At 40.6% G+C, this 21886-nt stretch overlaps 1 protein-coding gene across 1 annotated transcript; it reads right to left on the reverse strand.

The window, feature by feature from the left end:
* Positions 1 to 237: 237 nt before the first annotated feature.
* On the reverse strand, positions 238 to 21610 carry LYVE1 (lymphatic vessel endothelial hyaluronan receptor 1). The gene is made up of 6 exons (XM_063117281.1): positions 21416 to 21610; positions 10145 to 10313; positions 6532 to 6671; positions 4610 to 4882; positions 2424 to 2502; positions 238 to 1483 (listed from the first exon to the last, which is right to left on the reverse strand). Exons 1-6 carry the CDS (start codon positions 21498 to 21500, stop codon positions 1300 to 1302), a joined length of 930 nt encoding a protein of 309 aa, XP_062973351.1. The 5' UTR covers positions 21501 to 21610; the 3' UTR covers positions 238 to 1299.
* Between the last annotated feature and the right edge of the window lie 276 nt (positions 21611 to 21886).

Below are 21886 nucleotides of genomic sequence, written 5' to 3' on the forward strand. Positions count from 1 at the left end.
GTAATATTTCAGAGAGAGATTTCTAAGGCTGAAATTTTAAATAAACTTACCAGGTAGTGAGTCCCAACGAACTCCACAGGACTTTCTTTGGCGTAAATATACTTAGGATCTTGTATACCTGGATAGGTTGCCCAAAATGCTACTATTGAACAATTTATCACTCTTTCACTAATGATATGCAAACCTTATCTTGTATACTTTTCACGTTTTTACAAGATCTCCATACAACATAACAAATATATTACTGTAGCTTTTATTAAGTTAATCATTGTGGGAAAGACTTCCATAACTATTGTGATCTGGTTCATTGTTTAAAATGTTACATTCAAGCATATCTACCTGGCAATTATATAGAAATAATTATGTAGCCCTAATTTTATTTCAATTCAATCTTAATAAATAAAACCATCCATTCTGATGAGATCTTATGCTGCAATCTTACACACACTAGAGAATAACTTCTATTAAACACAATGGGACATACTTCTGAGTAAACATGCATAGGATTGCGCTGATAGTTATCTTTGTGGTAAATATAAAGATTGCATGTTTGGAGACATAGCTATACAGGGAACAGATTTTACAATCCCAATTTTTGTAATTTTTTTTCCAAGTCTGCAGTCCATGGTCTGTGATTTGTATTTTGTTACATATCTAGGAAATCTCAAGAAGGGTGGAATCATAAGCCTCCCAAAGTAAGTTCTTTACAAGATTGTTTAGAATATTTTTCTAGGAAAGGCTGGACAGAACATTTTGTAGTTGTGCTACAGTTTATGCCTCCATGTAAATCAGACCTTTCCCCCTCCTTTGCATGTGAATTCTTCAATTTTTTGAATGAACCAGGCCATAAAAGAAGACAACCTGCTGTCATTTCTACTATTGTAACATTTTGTTTTGCAGCTATCACAGTCAAGAAAATGCCTGGGAGTTGTTTTGATGCACCACCTAGTTCACACAGGGTGGTTTTTCTATTTGTGTTTGTTTGAACCAGGATTTAAAAAATAAATAAATTGTTTCTGACAGAGTGGGGGCCAATTTGAGACTAATATCTGATATTTATTATCCATACTATATACACTTGAAAGTCTGAATGGCTGTTACTGTAATGAAAAGTTTTCTGCTTTGGAGAGCAACATATTTTATAATGGTAAGGTTTAACTACAATGTATAATGCACAAATTGTTTGCATAGAAAGATATAATACTGACTTTTGGCAATATTTACAATTATTGATTTATAAACTATTTGCTATTTTCTGCTTTTTGTTCATCTAAGAACTGTCCATTTGAATGCTCTTTCTTAAACTTCTGCTTCCAAACATTTTACTGGCGATTCAGGCTTGGCTTGAGGCTCTTCTGCTTTTTTCCCATTCTTTGGTTCCTGTTCTAGAGTTTTGCCACTTGCCTTTGTTTCTTTGATGTTCTTGGTTTCAATTTCTTCTTTCTTCTCTTCCTTGTTAGAAAATGGAAATGTCTTCTTGTATCTTTGAACAAATTGGAGACAAATTTGATTAAAAAGAATTGCCATCTATACAGTACACAGGAATTCTGGGAAACTAGTAGCATACAAACAAGAACCATAATTAGCTTTTCTACACAAGGCTGTTCATTACTGTATCTACTTTAGGTTTCATGCTAGAATTGAGATCCAAGTTCTACACAAAGAGCTTTTCCTTTCCTACTTTTCCACTACATAACCTCTAGGTGGTGCTGCGATATAGCGGGGTATTGCAACTACAGAAGTAGGAAAATACCCTTTCTTTCACTTCCAGAAATAATATCCCATTTCCACACTCTAAAAACAAACAACAAGAACAAAAGGGACAGTGCTCTTAAAAAACAGAAGTGAAACAGGAAGATCACAACATTGTCTGAAGACCGTGTAAAACAACTATGAGTAAGGAACCATGAGTGCACAATAAATGCCTTGTATAGAAAAACTCTATAACAGCTGCTACATCTTGCAATGTTCCTTTTAGAAATACTGTTTTAGCAGCTCATCCTTTAAAGACTCCTTGGCTGTTGTAATGCTTTATGCTTCAACAACCAATGCAACCTCTTGAAATACAGGAATGGTGGAAGTACTAGCACGGTCTTCTCAGTGATGGCTCTTGTTCATTGGAATAAGCTACCCAGGAAAAACTGCATGAGCACAAACCTGGGTCTAAAGATAGTTTCAGTCTAAACTATTCAATTTGATTTACCAACTAATTGATTAGTAATATAGAAGTAATTTTTCCATATTTTTTTTTACAAATTGTAAAGGCTGACTCATATGTGAAACGTGTCTAGAATATACACATTAAGGCACAGTGTGCAACAGATACATATCATACCAAAATGTATATAGATATCTATTTTAACAAAATATAGTAGTGTTAGCACAAACTTGGTGAAGAAAAAAAAAGTAACAAACATGCTTACTTTCTGATATAGCAGACAGCTAAAACAACTGCAGCTGCAAAGAAGATGAGAGCGAGTACAAGCAGAGCAGTAGGTACAGCTGGAGAGGGGGGAAAAAGATATTTTTTAGAATCATAAAACTTCAGCAATCATCCATCATGGCGGGCGGTTCCCAAAGGCTGTTCAGCACTCACCACAAAGTTATGTTTAATGGCTCCCAAATAAGCCAGGATTTAAACCCTGGTTTAAGTTAGCTGAAAGTCCTGGCACGTTTGGGAGAAATTGGGAGAAATTAAAATAGTCCTGGGTTTGGACATAATGGGAAGCTATACTTAACTGTGGTTTCCTGGTTGTGCAAAGGGAAGCACGAAATGAGAGTGAACAGGTTGGACACACAAGCATGTTGCTCAGGCATATCATCATTCCATAAGCCAGAATTCATGGCTTGCTGTGATACAGTCTATTAACTTAAGCCATCAGGAAATAGTTGTTAGCATATCTGTATTTCTGTTCTTGTTTATTTCCCCACAGTGGTGTTGGAGAAAGAACAAAAACCCTCAAGGTTGGTGCCTGGAATCTAAAAGAGGTAGGCAATGACAAACTCTTTTAGCAGAAATTCTCACTAAGAGTGTCATCAGAAGGGGGGAAATCTGAAAACTGTAGTGGTTAACCTGTCTTCCACAACTAAAAAAGTAATGGAAACCCATAAAAAACATCAAGAGTCTTTATTCCGTAGGACAATGCAATAAAAGTGCCCCAATACATTTTGAGCAATAAGAGTTCTTCCCAGGAAATATTTCACTTACGAGCAAGCTACAGAGCAAAATATTTGCTGACAACTCAAGGATTGCTTGTCCCTTCCATTCCAGATTTTTCATATGTTTCATATGTTTTTGTGCTTTTCCACTTTAGGTACTTCTCTTTTTCCTTGGCTGTGTGAATAGAAATGTGGAGGAAGCCAAGAGTAATCCTGAGCTGAAATTCCAGAAGATATTTGCCCTAATTTTTCACATGCATGGCCCGCACCCATGAAGTAATATTTGAAGAACCTACCATAGCCTAATTTTACATTTACAGTTCTTTTTTGGTGACTGTACATATTTCCAATAAGTTACAATAACCTTAGTTTGGATCCAAAAGTGCCTTTATATGAAAGGAAATCCTTTCCTGCTCACAGAATGGCCATTTCCACCTTAGCAGAAAAAGATGTGAGAAAAGTAAATTGTGAGAAAAGTAAATTGAAATCCAGAGATGTTCTTCTATTTGTGCAAGCCCTTGTCAACCCATTTGCATGGGTCTATTCACTATTTTTTCCTCTGGATTCCATGTTATTAACTGTTTATAGTGTAAATCCCCTGCACATGTGTAATATGAGCTCTTGTGACTAATATACCTACATTTTCCAGTGGTAAAGCACTTGCAGAAGCTTCTTGCAGGCACAAACACTCAGAGTAAATCCAACTCTGATGAATGGAGAACAAACAGCTGCTTAGAAAACTCCTTTAAGGCCTGGTAGGGAGTGTAGGGGGAATTGAGGCTGAGAGAGCGAGTCTTGTGAATTCTTGGCAGATACAAGATTCAAACCAGGGTCTTCCCGATTCATAGCCTAGTCTCTTAACCTCTATGCCATACCAGCTCTCATTTGTCTTATGTGGATGGTAAGGCCACATCCCTCAAAGCATGACAGGAATAAAGAATACTCTTTCTGCACATTTAGGGCATTATTGTATGCTGTCTGCATGCAGGTGGGACCAACTGTTAGCGCAATGGGGAGCTAGCGGTTCTGAAAGCAACCTGAAATGAGCAGAAATGCTTCCTTCTGAAATGGGACAAGTTATCAGAAATCACAGAAAGGAGCTCTGCTGACCCGTTCTGATCTAGAAACGGACTTAGAATGGCTAGCGCCCTGTTGCATTAGCAGTGGGTCCTGCTGGTGCAATGGAATGAGCAGGAATGCAGCAGCCTTGTTGGATACTGCCCCTGGTTTATTTGTATTGTACATTCTTTACAGCGGTTTGATTTATCTTGTAATTTCTCTTATTTCCTCCCAAACAAATTGAATATTTTAATACCTCCAACGGACTCCTAGCTTTACCCTCACTTCAATCCAGACACTGTACCAGGGACGAAAGATCAGACTTCACAAGAAAAGTACTGGAGAACCATCAATTAAAACTCTTAAGTGCTAAATAATAAGTGTCCTTTACCTCCAAATAAGGCACCATCATTTTTAAAAGCAGTTTGTTTGTCAGTGGAATCTATGCTCTTCTCTTCAGTAGTTACTTTTGGTGTTAAAATTTCTGTTACGCATATAACACGATATAACTTCTGGAGAGTTTTGGTTTGTGGTGCCTCAGTTGTTTGAACCACTGCTGAAGTAGAATCCTGAGACAAGACAGCTGAAGTAGAATTCACCTCAGTAGAACTGTTTGGTAATGCAACTGTACTTATTTCTGGTATGCAGGAATTAATCCATGTGTCTGAAAAGAAAGCGAAAAACAGTGCAATGGGATGGATTGACATCGTTTGGCATGAGGAATTAAAAAACCACATTCTGAGTTGCGGCCGGTGTTTTCCTCGGTGTTACAATTAACCAGCTAAATCAGGTAATTTCTGTTTTTCATTATTATTATTTATTATATTAGAAGAAAAATATCCGTTTCAATATGCAGTGCTTGTGGTGGGGCAGTGCTGGGCTCATAGGAACAAAGCGGCATTTTAAAAACCTGCATTGTGGCTACAGATGTACTGGCTATATTATAATAAACACTGAAGAAGAACAGGGCTTCAAATTTATATGGTTTACAAAGCTTATAGTATACTACCAGAAGGGCTATATGAGTACATTGCAGTAATGGAGACAATAGAGTTTCCTGGTGCGAAGCTTAATGACATGTTTTAATTGACCAAATAGATGCTGAGTAATATTACTTCCTTCACCAGAGTCTTTAAAAATACTATTAGAATTGTGCATATTCACAAAGGATTCAGTATGATGTGACATTTCAGAACAATGCACAAGTGTTTTCTTTTCTACTTCATATCACAACATTTTCTCTAGAAATGGTGTTTGAACTCCAAGCACTAATATTTTGAAATTTATAAAACATAATTCTGCTCTTGCTGGGGCCCCTATTGTGAGCGTTGTATGTATTGAAATTGTGCAGGAGTCATGGGGGAAAGCAAGCCATCTTTTCCTCTACATAGTAACCTAACTCTCATGTCTCAAGCATCCTCCATCCACGCATACCAGAGTTTCCCTCTTAGCGTTCTGTCTACCAGGAATAGCCTGGAAATATCTCCCAGTTCTCGTCTTTTACTTCAACCTTCCTGGGGTGTTGAAAGGTGCCCACGACCTACCTCTCCCTGCACATATTGGACATGCCATGTTTCAAGGGTCAAAACTCTGGCATAGAGGTGTGCCCAATCCCACATGGCCATATGTGATTGGAGAAACTGCTTCCCCTAAACCCCTCCCTTATTCCACTGAGTTAAAAAGGTGGAATAACCCTTATGAACATTTGTAATTTACTGGACATCCTAGGTGAGCCATGCTCCTTGCAAGTAAGTTTGACATTTTTCTTTAAGATTTTCTGCTTTAAATTTTTTAGAGAGCATTTTTTTAAAAAAAATGCTACCTTTCTGTTGTTTCCTTCATCCCTGATATTTCCATTCCTAATCTTAATAAATCTTAATAAAGTTTCTTAATTTAAAAACTGGATGACTGCATACTTTTGGCATACCCAATGATTTATTCCCTTAAGTGCTTACGACTTTTTGACCAAGGAGAGATAAGAGGAAAACAAGCTAAACTTGCTCAGCTGTGACTGAAAGTTAACTGTCTGTTGCCCCCTCCCAGGCTGAAAGTTAACTTGTAACTTTTGTATTTTCTATGGCCCAAGAGTTAGGGTCAACTAAGAGATGGCGGCAAATGTAAGTTGAGTTATCACGGGGTGATCATGACCTGATTGCAGATAGAGAGCTCCGGCTATTGGGCGGTATAGAAATGTAATAAATAAATAAATAAATAAATAAATATCACCACATCTGTTTAAGGAAGAGGTTTGATGCAAAATATTATATATATATATATATATATATATATATATATATATCTCATTTCACTCACCTGAAGCATTGTAACAGTAAACACCAGTTTTCTTGTTTAGCGAGTGTCTCCAACTGGTTACTCCAGTTTTATTCTGGCCACATTTTACATTTGGAATGATCCGAGAAATGACAGTATATCCTTCCGCTACCCAGCCAAAACTACAATGAAAAACATTTTTTTCCTGTTAGGTATATGCCCATATCAAGTAATGTAATGTTATGAACTGTTGCTGATAAATATTAGCATATATGAGCTAAACCTTGGTATATAAACGTTGGTCACTGTAGAGCAATAGATAGTGCTATGTTTCTTTGTTTAGTCAAACTCATTAGACAACATTTGGAGATCACTTTATCTAACCTAGGGCTTGTCTATATGTTCTATATACCCTGTCATGGCTGGGCAGTTGCACCCCGTTGTTTATATGACGCAGCTGCTAACTCGCAACCACACTGTGCTATTCCCTGCGAAACTGCGCTTTTTCGATATGTCATTTTACCACCACTTTTTACATTGCTCCGGTGTCACCACAATTATTTGTTCATCTGTCAGTGGTGGCTTCAGTTTGATTAAGAGAGTGGACATAGTTAGGGTTGGATCCCAGTGCAGGGTAGGCACGGGAATGCAGGGGCTCAACAAGTCTAGTAATGGCCTACATGGCGATATTAAAGTCCAGGGAACAAAAATATGGGCAGTTATGATGTATAAATTCAATGAGCAGTGCAGATTCTCTGCTACAGGCTTTCAAAGTTGTGCAGAGTTGCCAGAAAACAAACAAAAAAAGTTTTTCACAGTTTTCAGTCCCTTGATATTAGTTGCCCATTCCCGTGGTCTGACAACAGCACTGCGATTTTTTCCTAGCTGGATAGCCCACACTCACTACTGCCATGTAACGCTATCAATGCTACTTTGCAGCATTGCTGCAGGGTTTGGGGGGAACCAGTAGGCAAAGCAGCTTCCTATAGATGCCCTCCCCTAATCTCCATCATGGAGTTATTGTGAAGTGAAGGAAATTAAAACCTCTTTGTACATTAAATAGTATAATAGAAAGACTTATTTTACATATCTTAAAGAAGATAGGTAATATTATCGTCTGCTGACATCTATTTGAATTGGCAGTTCAATTTGTGATCACCTCGAAGATCTATCACTTAATCTAGTTTAATTAATTAATTAGAATTTGCTGAGGGGGTGGGAAGGCAAACAATAAAACAAACCTGTTCCAAGAGCCTGTACCACTATGAACTCCCATTTAATGCAAATTGGCTTATGTGAAAATAAATGCATGTAAATTCATTGCAAGCTTCCTGTTCAGAAAACATCTCACGCAATAGACAGTGTCTATCTCACACTACTACATAGCCAAGAGATTGCATTGTTTGGTTTATAAAGAAACTTTAAAGCAGGGATGTTGAACCTCTTTCAGCCCGAGGGCTAAATTCAGTTTCTGAGACACTCTTGGGCCGGATTAAGGCCAGCTGATGCCCTAAGCACAGCCCAATCATGGTGCCCCCTTGGCCCTTCCATTGCTTAGCCGGCAAGACATTAAGACTCAATAAGGGCTGAAGGTGAAATAAGACATTAAAAACTCAGTTTGCTTCAAGGCCATCCCCCATGCCAGAACACACAACTATATTAAATATAAACTTTTTTTGTTATATTTATTTAACACTAAATAGCAGCAAGCAATATAAGCCAATTACTTACTTATAACTAGGGCAACAGAAAAAAATTACAAATTTTCATCACTGTTTTATGCACTTTTAATAAAGCTGTTATAAGGGGAAAATGCAAAAAATCATTGAAAACCATTTTTAATCTGGAATTCCTTAAAATTAGATGGTGCCCTAGTAAGCACGTGCTTATATTGCTTAAAGGTTAATCCAGGGCTGCTTGGGTGTGTGGTGTGGTGTGGTGGTAGGGGGGAAAGGCATGGTGCCTAAATTTCCAACCTAAAGCTTTTACTACCAGTAACTAAGCCTTTGGAGACAGACGTAAACCTTTTAGAATGGGGGGAAATGTGCAAAATCCAGGAAACCATCACACTTGGGGAGAAGAGGGTGGGGCCAGGGAAAGGGGGAAGAGCCATCAGGGAAATCCTGGCGGTCTGGATTGGGTCCCCAAGTAGGCCAGATTTAGCCCGTGGGTCTGAGGTTGAACATTCCTAGTTTAGAGGATGGGTTTATGGCACAATCCTATGTATATGGAAAGGAGGACAGGGCTCCTGTATCTTTAACAGTTGTACAGAAAAGGGAATTTCAGCAGGTGTCATTTGTATGCATGCAGCACCTGGTGAAATTCTCTCTTCATCTCAACATTTAAAGCTGCAGGAGCCCTGCCCTCTTTTGTATCTGGTCAAGAGGGCAGGGCTCCTGCAGCTTTAACTGTTGAGACATAGAGGGAATGTCACCAAGTGCTGCATGCATAGAAATGACACCTGCTGAAATTCCCGTTACAATACGATTGTTAAAGATATAGGAGTCCTGTCCTCCTTTCCATATGGTCACCCTATGTGTGTTCAAGATTGCAAACTAAATGTTAAAATTGATAAGGACAGACAATGAAGAGATGAAGTTATGATACCACAGCAAGGATGTTACATGCTAAACATTGGAGTGTGAAGGAATGATTTCTCACCAGCAGCCATTCCTGTAACAAAGGGAGATGAGAGGGGAAGCAGGCCAATCCACCAACCCTGCGACAAGAGCTGTTATTTTTTCCTCTTCCCTTCCCATCCCCTTTTCCTTGTGTGTTGTGTCTTTTTAGTTCAGGGGTAGGAAATCTCTTTGGCCTCACCTGGCAATTTGAGCTACTACCCTGGGCAGCACCACAAAGTGGGCGTCGTGCAGACGAAAGCACTGGCTTGCAGTTGCTTGTCATCTTCATTTCTCCACTTGTATCCCAGAAGAATCATAGAATAGTAGAGTTGGAAGGGGCCTAAAAGGCCATCGAGTCCATGGGGGAAGGAGCTGGTATTAGCTGGAGGCCCTCAATTGCTTAGAAGCCATCCCAGCAACCAGCAACACATTTTTTAAAATAATAATAATAATAATAATAATAATAATAATAATAATAATAATAATAATAGTGGTATTTAAGAATAGAGCCCTTGGGCACCACATTGCCTACCTATTTTAGGTAATGAGCCTTCAGGCAGGAACCATCTTGATTAACAGGTTGTTTCTAAGCCCCGCTTTTGCTAAGGAATGTCATAAAAAACTTAAATAAATAAAGTTCTAAGGAAGAACTGGCTGAGTTCTAAGGAAGTACATAAGCCTATTGAGAGCACCTAAAGTAGTTCTTTGGATATATATATATATATATATATATATATATATATATATATATATATATATTAACAGAAACTATAGACATAAATTTAAAGATTTGAAACCTACTCGACTTATTTTCTGAAAGAATGAATAGATTTAATTCCAGAATAGATCATTTACTTTCACTACAATAAGAAAAGAGTAAGGAGGAGGAATTTTATTATTATATGCTTGTATTTTTTATTTATTTATGATATTTATGATTATTAATTATATTTTGTAAAAATTATAGGTACAAAGTGGTGATGGGTATAAATTAACAAAATAAAAAACGTAGGAAGTTGAAAGATTTTCTGTACCTGCAGGTTTCAAAGCCGTGAGTTCTAGCATTTTCAACTTGCGATTTAACTGCCAGCGTTAACTGCAGCTGGCTGCATATTGCTTTTGCTTCGTTGAAATCAAAATTACGTTTAATCTTATCTTGAACAACAGTTATACCAGCAATTCTGCAATTCGAAGTGATAATATCTGCAAATTGAGTAGAAATACAACAAATTATTCCTTATAGATATGCAATGTTTAACTCTATGTACTTTGCAGGGCGAAGAAATTATAGGAGGAGCTACTTTACTTAAATAGCTCTCCCACTGCTATTTACACAATCTGGTAGAGGCTCTCCAGTATTTCAGTTGGGGGGTCTTGCCTATCCCTGATACCCCAAATTCCTAAACTGAAGATAACTGAGATTGAACTTATGAGAGCCAGTGAGGCACAGGGAGAGCTGGGTTCAAATCCCAATTCAGCCAATGAAACTCACTCTCAGTTTAATCCATTTTACAGGATACAATGGAATATGGGCAGAAGCACAAACACCTCCTTGAGCTCTTTGGAGGGAAGACGGAATGTAAATTTGGTAAATAATCTTCAGATGTCATCCACTGAAAGTATGCATGCTGCAACCCAGCTATAGCCTCTTTCTGTGAACAATCTTAGAGTAGTATCCAACCAAGCCCTTGTGGGTCAAAGCCCACTGACCCTGGTACACATGGCCCCTACCTCTGGCGGCTGTGATGTATGTTTCCACTCGCTGTGGTGCTTTCCCTAGAAGGGCTACATTACATCGGCCAGTGGTAGAGGCCATGTGCGTGCCATCACTGCCATAGCTGAGGCCATCCCTGTGTGCACTGGGGGCAGTGGGCTTGGGCTGCCTGTGCAAAGGCTCTGTTGTGTACTGGCCATAGAATCAGAGTTGGAAAGAACCTCAAAGTCCCAATGCTCTCAATGCAGGAAATCCTCTGCTACAGCATCCCTGACAGGTGGCTGTTTGGCCTCTACTTAAAATCCTAGCCACGTCATCTAGTTTGGTATCATCTACTAATTTGGGCATGTTCTCTATTCCTTCACCCAAGTCTTCTATAAAGATGTTTAACAACTGGGCTCATGACAGAAGCCTGCCACTTGCCACTTCTCTCCAGGTTGACGATGACCACTCTTTGAATACGTTCCATCAACTAGTTACAACTCTGTGTAGCTGCATATTTTATTAACTTGCCAACAAGAGCATCATGTAGGAACCTTGTCCTGCTGAAATAAAAATATACCAGGGCTATATCTACACCAAGCAGGATATAATACTTTGAAAGTGGGTTGAAAATGCTATGTTGAACATGTCATGGGCCTCAACAGTTGTCAATACCTTTATAAACCATTATAATACTATAGTGAAGATCTTGCCCAGGACCACAGTATTCCCCTGATCTAGCAATATCTACCAAAAAGGGAGATAAGGTTAGTCTGGCATGACTTACTCTTGAGAAATTCATGCTGGTTCTTTGTAATCACACACAAAAATCTCTAAATGCTCACAGATTGCTTAATAATTTATTCTACAACCTTTCCAGGTATCGATGTCACTCTGACTGGTTGGTAATTGCTTGGATCCTCCCCCACCCTTTTGAAGATGAGGACAACATTTGCCCTCTTCCAGTCTCACAGCATTTTACTTGTTCCCTAAGAACTTTTTATTTTTTAAAGGCAGATGCTCTGTCATTACTTCTGTGAATTCCTTTAATATGCTAGGATGCAATTCATCTGGCTTTGAAGACATGAATTCATTTACGTTGTTAGGTGCTCCCATTCCAACTCTTTAACTATCTTGAACTTTTCATATGCTCCACCATACCACCCCAAATTGATGGAAACAATTGGTCTCATAATGACTATACTTCATAAAAACTGCTGAACAATTATTCTCTCCATTTAGTCAGCTGAATACTGAGGAAGTATGTCCCTGTTGGTTCTGCTGAACTTCTCAGTAGCTTTTGATACCATCAGCCATGATTCTTTTTCTTCCTGCTATTTCATATCTACATGAAACTATTGGACAAGACATTTCAGGGATTTGGAATTTGCTGTCACCGCTATGCAGATAAGCATGCATTATCTCTTTATTTCATTTCAGACTAGGGAAGTCATGGAAGTTCAGAGATATTGTTTGGGATTGGTAATGAACTGGATGTGGGCTAACAAACTGAAACGTAATCCAAATAAGTCAGAGGTGCTCTTGGTGAACAGGACTGCTGACCTAGTGACATAGCTAGACCTAAGGTTTATCCCTGGATCATCTAGGGGTCAAACCTGTTCATTTAGGTGACACACAGAGGATCCAGTGCTCAGGCAGGGGTGAACCCTGGATGATCCCAGGATAAACCTTAGGTCTAGCTGTGGCCCTAGTGACATAAGAAGGTATCTTATACAATCAGACTTTTTCTCCATTTAGGCTGGTATTGTCTACACCAGGAAACCCTAACTTCTTTGAATCCATGAGCATGTTTGAAATTTGAGAAACTATTGTACCACTGCAAAATGGCTCCCACGGAGGATGTAGCTAGTTACATAATGGTTGACGTAGGGGTCAGGCTAAGCAAAAGATAAGCAATTCACTAAGGAAACGGAGTACAAGCAGAGGAAGGGTCTGAGGGGCTCCTGTCGGGGACTTGTGTGCTCTCCTTAAGATCGCCTTAAGTATCGTTCCTGTGTAATCTCTGCTTTATGGAAGTTTTTGCTATCTAGTGAACTATATGGGCAGCCACAACATAGTGTTCTGGGCCAGCCGTAGAGCAACGAGAGCATCTGTTGGTACTCGTCTCTCTGCCTCTGTCCAATGGGTTGGGCTGTGAGACATGCTTTGGAGTGGTCTCCTCCATACATTGTTCTATGTCGGTGTTGTTTCATTCCAGTCAGACATTTTGGTGCTCCATTTTGGCAGAAATGATCTTCGGGTTCGTCCCCGCATTTAAGGTTGACCCATTTAAGGTTGCAACCCTATGCATTATTACATGGGATTCAATGGGGATAACTTCTGAGTAGGCTTACATATGATTGCATTGCTGATTCTCTCTATAAACATACTTTCCCCCAGATCCCAAGGGAAAGATTCCCCCCACCTCAGGCTCAGCCACCTGGTTCCCCACAACTCAGTTCCTCCTACCTCCTCCTCTGCCATGGGGACTGCACCAAGGAAGGTGGTGGTGGTGGTGGTGGTGGTGTGTGTGTGTGTGTGTGTGTGTGTGTGTGAGAGAGAGAGAGAGAGAGAGAGAGAGAGAGAGAGGAGCAAGGCTGGGAACTGGGAGGGAACGGGAAGCAGCAAGAGAAACAGCAAGGAAGGGAGAAACAGCAAGGTAAAGATGTGGGAGGAGGACACAAATCACAGCTAAAGGCTGGGAGGGAGGAAAAACTATAGCAAGGTAGAGGGGAGAGGAAGTGTGAGGTAAAGAACTTTAGAGGAGGATGGCCCACATGGGACTAGAGAAGGAGAGTGCGCATGCGCAAAGGGGAAAGGTTTGTGTGGATGGAAGAAGACAAGACTGGGCTGGGCCAGAAATCAGTCCTTTCCTTCTCTTCCTGTCTGCTCAATGACTGATCAGTGGCAGCTTCAAGAACAGGAAGGAAAACCTGATGTCCTAACATTTTTCGTGATTTTTTTTTTAAATTTTTTTTTTAAGGGGGCACTGTTGGAATTCGTTGTGGGTGCTGTGCTAGGAACCCCTGATCTGCACTGATTGGCAGGATCTCTTCAGGGTGTCAGGCAGAGGTTTCCTCATTACCAGATTTGTTTAACTGGAGATGCCAGAGTTTGAACTTGGGACCTTCTACATGCAAAGCGTGTGACCTATCACTGAGCTGTACGGCCTCTCATTTTCAAGATATCCTTTTCTGGATGGGTTTCCTGTCCTTGAAAAATCAGAATCACAGACTAGGGCCGGATCTACACTACTGCTGTAAAGCGCTCTAAAGCGCTTTATAACAGTTTTGACAACTGTATATGGAGTGTGTCCTGTTCCCCAACAGTTGTCAAAACTCTTATAAAGCGCTTTAAAGCAGTAGTGCAGATCCTGCCTGAGAGTTCTACTGAAATCTGGCCTTGTTCCTGGATTTCCAAGTGGTGACTATGACCAGGCGTGCTTTTGGTCAGCTTAGGGTGGTGTGTCCAGTGCTTGTTTCTGGAGAAGATAGATGTCAGCTTAGCCTCACATGCCTTCGTTACATAAAAATACTGCAACATCATGTTCCGCATTTGGAAAATTCAGCTGGTGCAAAATGGACCAGAACAAGTTTCTTGGACCATGTAACTATACTGGAAGCTAATCTGTTTTCAGACACAGTTTAAAGCCCTTTAAAGCCTTAAACAGCTTAGAACCAAGCTTCCCAAATGGCCATCTTCTCCCAATTGATTCTGCCCCATCCACTGAGATCAAACAGGAGAATACCTTTTGTGTATCCTGACAGAGTTTAAAGGTCAGTTAGTGGGAACAAGGCAAAGGGCCTTCTCTGTTGCAGACATGGTACTCACTGCCCCAGGAGATCTCCCTGCTCCCCTCATTATCCATCTTCTGCCACCACCTACATTTTCCTTTCGGTCAACAGACCTTTCTTTCCATCTGGGTAATAATGGACTTCACCTGCCGATTATTATTATTATTGTTGTTGTTGTTTCTGTGACAACGTAAACAATAGCTTTATTTGCAATTGTTTTCATCTTATTTTGTTAGCTACATTGATCACTTTGTCTGAAATGGAAAGAAATGTCAAAATAAATGCATAAAATAATAAACATATCATTTATCAAGGCCATAATATAACAATACAAATTCATATGGCCCAGCTTCCTGCTTGTTTAAACATGACTTTAATGAGACAAGGGGCTCTGCTAATATGGGTAGGGCAGTATTCAGTATTCTCTTGGGGGAGAAGCCCCACCATTTTGTGACCATGGCATCTGCTGATGTCCGAAAGTATACTTCCGTGGGAGGGGAAGGGTATTTCCCCTGGGTTCACAGCAGACCCATAACAGCATCAGCAGTAGCAATAGGAGTACGAAGGAGCAGGGAAGAGGTTTAAACTTCATGTTCTTCCAGCAAATAATTGTACTACCTAGAGATGAGTTAATTCCTTTTATTTTATTTTAAGCTGCCTTGAGGATCATGATTGAAAAGTCGGGTATAAATCTTTAAAAACAAAAATCAAAGTAAGATACATGTATTCAGACAAGAGGGTGAGGGCACATTTATACACATCTGATGGACTCCTTGAAACTTGTTTGTGCGTGTGGAGATAGAGTATGAGCCAATATAAGGCATATTTTTATTTGTTAAGGCTATAAACATCAAGTAATGCTAAAGACATCATCTCATATGAGTTATACCTCTGTTTGTGCTTAAGGTTGAAAGTTTACACACACTTATTTGGGAGTAAGCCCCATTGAACTCAGCGGTGTTTACTTCTGAGTAGATAAGCATAGGATTGTGCTGCATGTTATTCTAGTATGCAGAGTTAAACCTATACTACAAGTTTCTCTTTGTCATGGCCCCAGGTCTGAAGGCTTGGCATCACCCCAAAGAGGATTCTGAGCCCACCAGAGTCACCCCACTCCAGGGAGGACCATCAGGAAATTCTGGATGCCTTCCTCAGATTCAAGGACTCGGACCTCCCATCAACCTCAGCCTCCAGGAATGGCTCTCAGGTCCCTTAGCTATGTAGAACCTTAAGGCTACAGAAATAAGCATGAGCCCTTGGTAGCAATCAACAGCCAGTGGGAAGTGGAGCTTCTGAGTGTCCTGCATTGCCCAGCCTACTTCGGCCTTCAGTTACTGCTACTTGTTCGCTGGAACAGCAGCTCCTTTCCAGGATAAACTAACCCAACCTTTTAGCTCCTGCAGAATGCTGTCCAATGTGCATTCGGTTTCTGCTTTGCTGTGGTCTATTGACTGAATGTGACCCTTGCCTTGCTAGTTGTAGCTTCTTTCTACCAAAGTCTTCTTGAGTGCCCAATTGATCAGCCACATTCTCCAGGGCCCAACTCTAGCCAGGGCACTCTCGTCTTCTGTATCACATTAACATCAACATGTAGCATAAGAAAATAGTGTTACAATCCTGCTTGTGAGTCCCTGGTCAACAGCTGGTTGGCCACTGTGTGAACAGAGTGCTGGACTAGATGGACTCTTGGTCTGATCCAGCATGGCTCTTCATACGTTCTTATGATTTCCCTTTTAGAGATGAGAATTTAAGGCGAATAACTCGGCCGAAGTGCCATGACAGGCAGAAACAGGCAACTAGGAACCACAGCGTAGCCACTTAAGCATGCTGTGTGAGGTAAGGCCATCATTTGCAACACCATCCACTCATTAAATCACTCATCCACCCAATATACAACCCTGTTCCCTATTTCATCGCAACTGTGAGGGATGGCAGTGGTATCATGTGGTCAGAGGCTACAAAAAACGACAGCTTCCCATGTGGTTAGAGATGCCACGCACCTGGTAAATGTTATCATTATTCCTGAGTGCTTGCCAGATATCAGTTTCCAGTCAATACATGTACAACGCAGTAGCCCTGTGCCACATTTTTCAAACTGTTTATTTTTGACCCTTGTGGAAAAAGGTGAGAATTTCAGGGATATTTCTCAGGGTGCAGGGCTTCAGTACTTACAGGAGGTGGCTGAGGGGTTCATGTGTGATCTTTAATTTACCATTTTTATCCGGTTTTGTTCTTGCAGCCTCTTTGGCTGCTTGAGTTTTATGCTGCCTGCTGAGTGCCTGAAAGGTGAAGGAGTTACTTTTGGTTTTGTTTTGTTGTTATTAAAAGTCCTTAGAAGAAGAAGAAGAAAGTCATCAGCTTTCAGGGCCTCATCAGGCAGCAGCAGTAGAAAGCCACCTGGCAGGGGCTTTTCAGAAAGCACAAGCACCTGGAGAGGCTGCAAGGACAGAATGGAATGAAAACAGTAAAATAAAGAGAGCACGCACCACTACCCCACAGCCACCGCCTTATACGGGTAAGCGCTGAAGCCCTGCACCCCGAGAAATTTCTCAGAAATTCTCAAAATACCTGTAAAAGAGGCAGAAAAGGGTGTAAGGATTGGGTCTACCTTCTCTGCAGAAGCAATCCAAGAGGGTGTGAAGCAGGTTATGAGTCAGAGAAGGAACGGGTGGTAGGTCCACCCACTTCCTCCTCTGATTCTGACTCTGTTCCCACACCTTCTTGGATTGCTTTTGCAGAGAAGTTGGGCCCGATCCTTACACAGAGATTGTAAAAGGGCAGTTGGGTTTTTGGCACAGCACTACAACACAGTCCTTTTGCTTCAAAAATATATCAAAGGCCATCTCTCTGTGAATGCTAATGTCTTTCTCATCCAATAGAGGCTTAACCTCTCTGTTCCCATTCCTTCACTTCCTCCTGCCCTTTCAAACTGAATACTTTCCCTTCCTTCCTTGCAACTCCAGCCATATTTCCACTTTTAGTCCTAAGGGAGAATAGCGAAGCTCATTGCCCAGATAAATATAGCCTAATAATATTTCCAGTGACATCTTCCGCTGTTCATAAATTTTGTAGAAAAGATCATCATAGATATCCCTCATCTTAGAATATTATAGAACCATATCATCCTACCATAATAGGATGATATGTGAAATTACATTTGTTCTGACTTTTATACTGCCTGTTTGATGCATTCTCTTCCCCTCCTTATTGTTTTATTATGATTTTATTAGAATGTAAGCCTTTGCGGCAGGGTCTTGCTATTTATTGTTTTACTCTGTGCAGCACCATGTACATTGATGGTGCTATATAAATAATTAATAATAATAATAATAATAATAATAATAATAATAATAATAATTTGTTCTGCTTTGAAATGAAAATCCTTTCTAACAACGGTGTCATGGTAAGCAACAACACACTCAGTTACTTATCTCACCCCAACACCACAATTTATTTCCTTCTCTGGTGGAAAAGGATGACTGGATGTTCGTAGGCTGAGGAAGGTTACACCCATAACTTTTTTTTTAGCTTATTTTAGAGCAAAAGGAAAGGACAAGTTTAAGAACTCTAAGGTGGAATAAAAATCCAGCGGGGTAGCTGTGTTAGTTTGTTTCAACAAAGGAGCTTGTGTCACTTTAAAGAAGACCCAATAGATTTATTGTGGCATAATCTTTCATGGAGTAGAGCCCCTTTGTCAGATGCATGAAGTATTGTGCTCATTTGGCAGATATATACATATGAGTAAAATTAAAAAACTGTGAACAGTAGAACCCAAAGGCCATGAAGGGCAAGACGTAGCAGTAGTTCTTGCACAGTCCAAATGTGCACAATACATGAACAGTGACTCATTTATGGTATCAGTAATTGGTGGCGATACTATTTATTTATTTATTTATTTATTACATTTTTATACCGCCCAATAGCCGAAGCTCTCTGGGCGGTTCACAAAAATTAAAACCACAGTAAAACACCCAACAGTTTAAAACACAATTACGAAATACAGTATAAAAAGCGCAACCAGGATAAAACCACACAGCAAAGTTGATATAAGATTAAAATACAGAGTTAAAACAGTAAAATTTAAATTTAAGTTAAAATTAAGTGTTAAAATACTGAGTGAATAAAAAGGTCTTCAGCTGGCGACAAAAGCAGTACAGTGTAGGCGCCAGGCGGACCTCTCTGGGGAGCTCGTTCCACAACCGGGGTGCCACAGCGGAGAAAGCCCTCCTCCTAGTAGCCACCTGCCTCACTTCCTTTGGCAGGGGCTCACGGAGAAGGGCCCCTGTAGATGATCTTAAGGTCCGGGTAGGTACATATGGGAGGAGGCGTTCCTTCAGATAACCTGGCCCCAAACTGTTTAGGGCTTTAAATGTCAATACCAGCACTTTGAATTGGGCCCGGACCTGGACTGGCAGCCAATGAAGTTGTAAAAGGACTGGCGTAATGTGATCTCGCCGGCCAGTCCCTGTTAATAACCTTGCTGCCCTGTTTTGCACCAGTTGAAGTTTCCGGACCGTTTTCAAAGGCAGCCCCACGTATAACGCATTGCAGTAATCCAAACGAGAGGTTATCAGAGCATGGATAACTGTAGCTAAGCTATCTCTGTCCAGATAAGGGCGCAGCTGGTATATCAGCCTGAGCTGATAAAAAGTGCTCTTTGCCACTGAGTTCACCTGTGCCTCAAGTGACAGTTCTGGATCCAAGAGCACCCCCAAACTACGGACCCGATCCTTTAGGGGGAGTGCAACCCCGTCCAGGACAGGGCAAACATCACCTTGCCGGACAGAAGAACCACCCGCTAACAGTACCTCCGTCTTGTCTGGATTGAGTTTCAGTTTATTAGCCCGCATCCAGTCCATTACCGTGCCCAGGCACTGGTTCAGACTACATTTCCACCAATGCTGTGCTAACTTAGGATTCAAGTATTATTATTTTTAAAGCATTGTTACCTTAAGGTTCATAGCAGAGGGTATTAGCAGTCTGACACGTTCTCTCACTGGACTGGTTTCTGAATGTTGCTCATTTTAATGCCATAAAAACAGCCATACTGGATTAGACCAAGGGTCCACCTAGTCCAGCATTCTGTTCACACAGCAGCCAACTGGCTGCCCATGGGAATCCCACAAACAGGACATGAGTGCAACAGCATGGAGTGCGGATGGAGCATGCAACAGCATGGACTGCAGATTTGCATGGAGAATGACCTGTTTGTTATGTGTAAAACGACATTGTTGGTAGGTGATACGGTCGAGGAAACCAAGCTGGTTCTTTCACTATGCCCCTAAGTATAGGAAAATGGCTATAATCCTTAGTTATATAAACCATAAAGTTCATGGCTTCCTGTTCTTTTAAAACTTATTTTTAACGCTGCAATTGCTTTTAGAATTAAGTTGATGCTGAAACTGTGTGATAAAACAGGCGGTGTCCACCCCGGCAGTCAGAGGGTGGAGGATGTCTCCAAGGCAAGATAACCGAGAAAGTAACAGATAGAGATGTTTTTCTGTAACTGTGGCAATGTAGTATCTTCTAGTCAGAGAAGCATTCAAACTCTGTACATGCCTAAATACTTGGCTTCTCATTGGTTGTTGTGTTTCAGAGCTGTATTATGATTGGTGGGAAAGTTCTGCCATTGTAACTAAGGGGAACTGACCCTATAAATATGTTGACGTTTCCTGAAATTGTTGGGCAGTTCCTCAAGTCTTCTGGGACTGTCACCTTGCAGCACTGCAGGCTGCTCGTAATAAACCTTCTAAAGAGAGAGAAATTGTGTCTTGAGAGTCTGTGACCACCACTCAGCGAACCACAGGAACCTGTGGTTTCGGGTTCCACCACAATGCCATATGAAAATAAAAACAAACTCAGTGGATCAGATCAAAAGTCTATCTAGTGTGACATCCTGCCTCAGACAATAGCCAAGCAAATACTTCTGGGAAAGTAAGAAGCAGGCTTGCCCCGCTATTGCTTCCCAGAAACTGGTATGCGATAGCTTACAACCTGGAACAAGGAGGTTCCTTATCATGACATAGCCTCTGTGAATTTGTAGTAACCAATAGAAGCATTTTGATCAGTTACATTAGGCTTCCACACTCATAGATTACCAACCAGATTAAACAAGATTTTGAAAACCATTTTGGCCATCCTAAGGGGGATAAAATTGTTCAAACCCTCAGCTCCCCCAACCCAACACAGAATAATCTAGATGCTACGATGTAATGGTGCATTACTTGTTGCACCAGCTTCAGGAAAATCAGGTCAGGCATCCTTACTAAACTGGTCTTGTATATCTTACTTGAATCATTTAACATGCAAGTACATTTCTCTCTCAGAACATAAAATGAGAAAACAAAGCACCATCTGATTTCTAAGAAAATATGTCCTTGGCATCATAATTTCAATTTTGAATAATTCACCAATTGAAGACATCTGCTGGAGTTCCTGTTCATGCAGCTGATGAAGTGGACTCTTAGCCATGAAAGCTTATGACATAATATATTGTTTAGTCTTTAAAGGTGCCACAAATCTCTTTGTTGCATTTGTTCAACACACCCTAACATTTCTATCCATCTGGAAATTGTTCTTTAGGTATCCTGGTCACGGGACATTTTGCTTACATTGTCTCTTTGTTTCATAATTTGCGTCAGGGGTTAATTTGTAAAGCTGTGAATTACCCTGCTGAGGGCAGTGGCCTAATTTGATGATGATCTTGTCCCTTACGTTGTTAAAATTATTTTAAAAAGCAAACAATGCCCAATAAAGATTGGTACTAGACTCAGAATGCTTTGGAGAAAAAGTGCAAGCAACATATTCAAACCTACCTTTCAAATCAAAAGTGTCCTGTATCGTGAAGCCCACAATCCAGACTGAGAAGAAAAAGACGGTAACTCCAAAATGAGATGCCATTGTCAGCAACAGCAGAGGCTGAGATTCAGGCCACCCTACAGTGTACTGATCATGCAATGTGATGCCTAGCCACACCTTGTGAACGTCAACTGAGGTCCTTTCTTGACAGCTGCTGCACAGCCACTGGGTATTTCATAGGCGGGAAAGAACTTGTTGCTCAGTTCCAAAGCCATCTACTGGCCAAGGTCACTGTCAGGAAACACATGACACCCATCAAAACCTGTGAAGGGCAATCTGAAAATACAGTGGGAGCTGACTCAGAAAACATACAACTGAGGAAGAGAGATAACACAGTGTTATACTCTTAGTCTTATAAACAGCGGCAATTGGGATGCTCATTCAGTTCCAGTTCCTGTTTAGCCAGTTGTGACTTGCTCATAATTCAT

Source organism: Elgaria multicarinata, chromosome 2 (assembly GCF_023053635.1).
Source record: "Elgaria multicarinata webbii isolate HBS135686 ecotype San Diego chromosome 2, rElgMul1.1.pri, whole genome shotgun sequence".
NCBI classification, from domain to species: domain Eukaryota; kingdom Metazoa; phylum Chordata; class Lepidosauria; order Squamata; family Anguidae; genus Elgaria; species Elgaria multicarinata.

What these genes read in the sequence shown, in the direction of transcription:
- LYVE1 (XM_063117281.1), bottom strand. Translation starts at nt 21,500, where the DNA reads ATGGCATCTCATTTTGGAGTTACCGTCTTTTTCTTCTCAGTCTGGATT. An exon ending in GGACACTTTTGATTTGAAAG is followed by an intron (nt 10,314 to 21,415) that starts GTAGGTTTGAAT and finishes CTCAATTTGCAG; the next exon opens with ATATTATCACTTCGAATTGC. An exon ending in TGATGGTGCCTTATTTGGAG is followed by an intron (nt 2,503 to 4,609) that starts GTAAAGGACACT and finishes CCCCCTCTCCAG; the next exon opens with CTGTACCTACTGCTCTGCTT.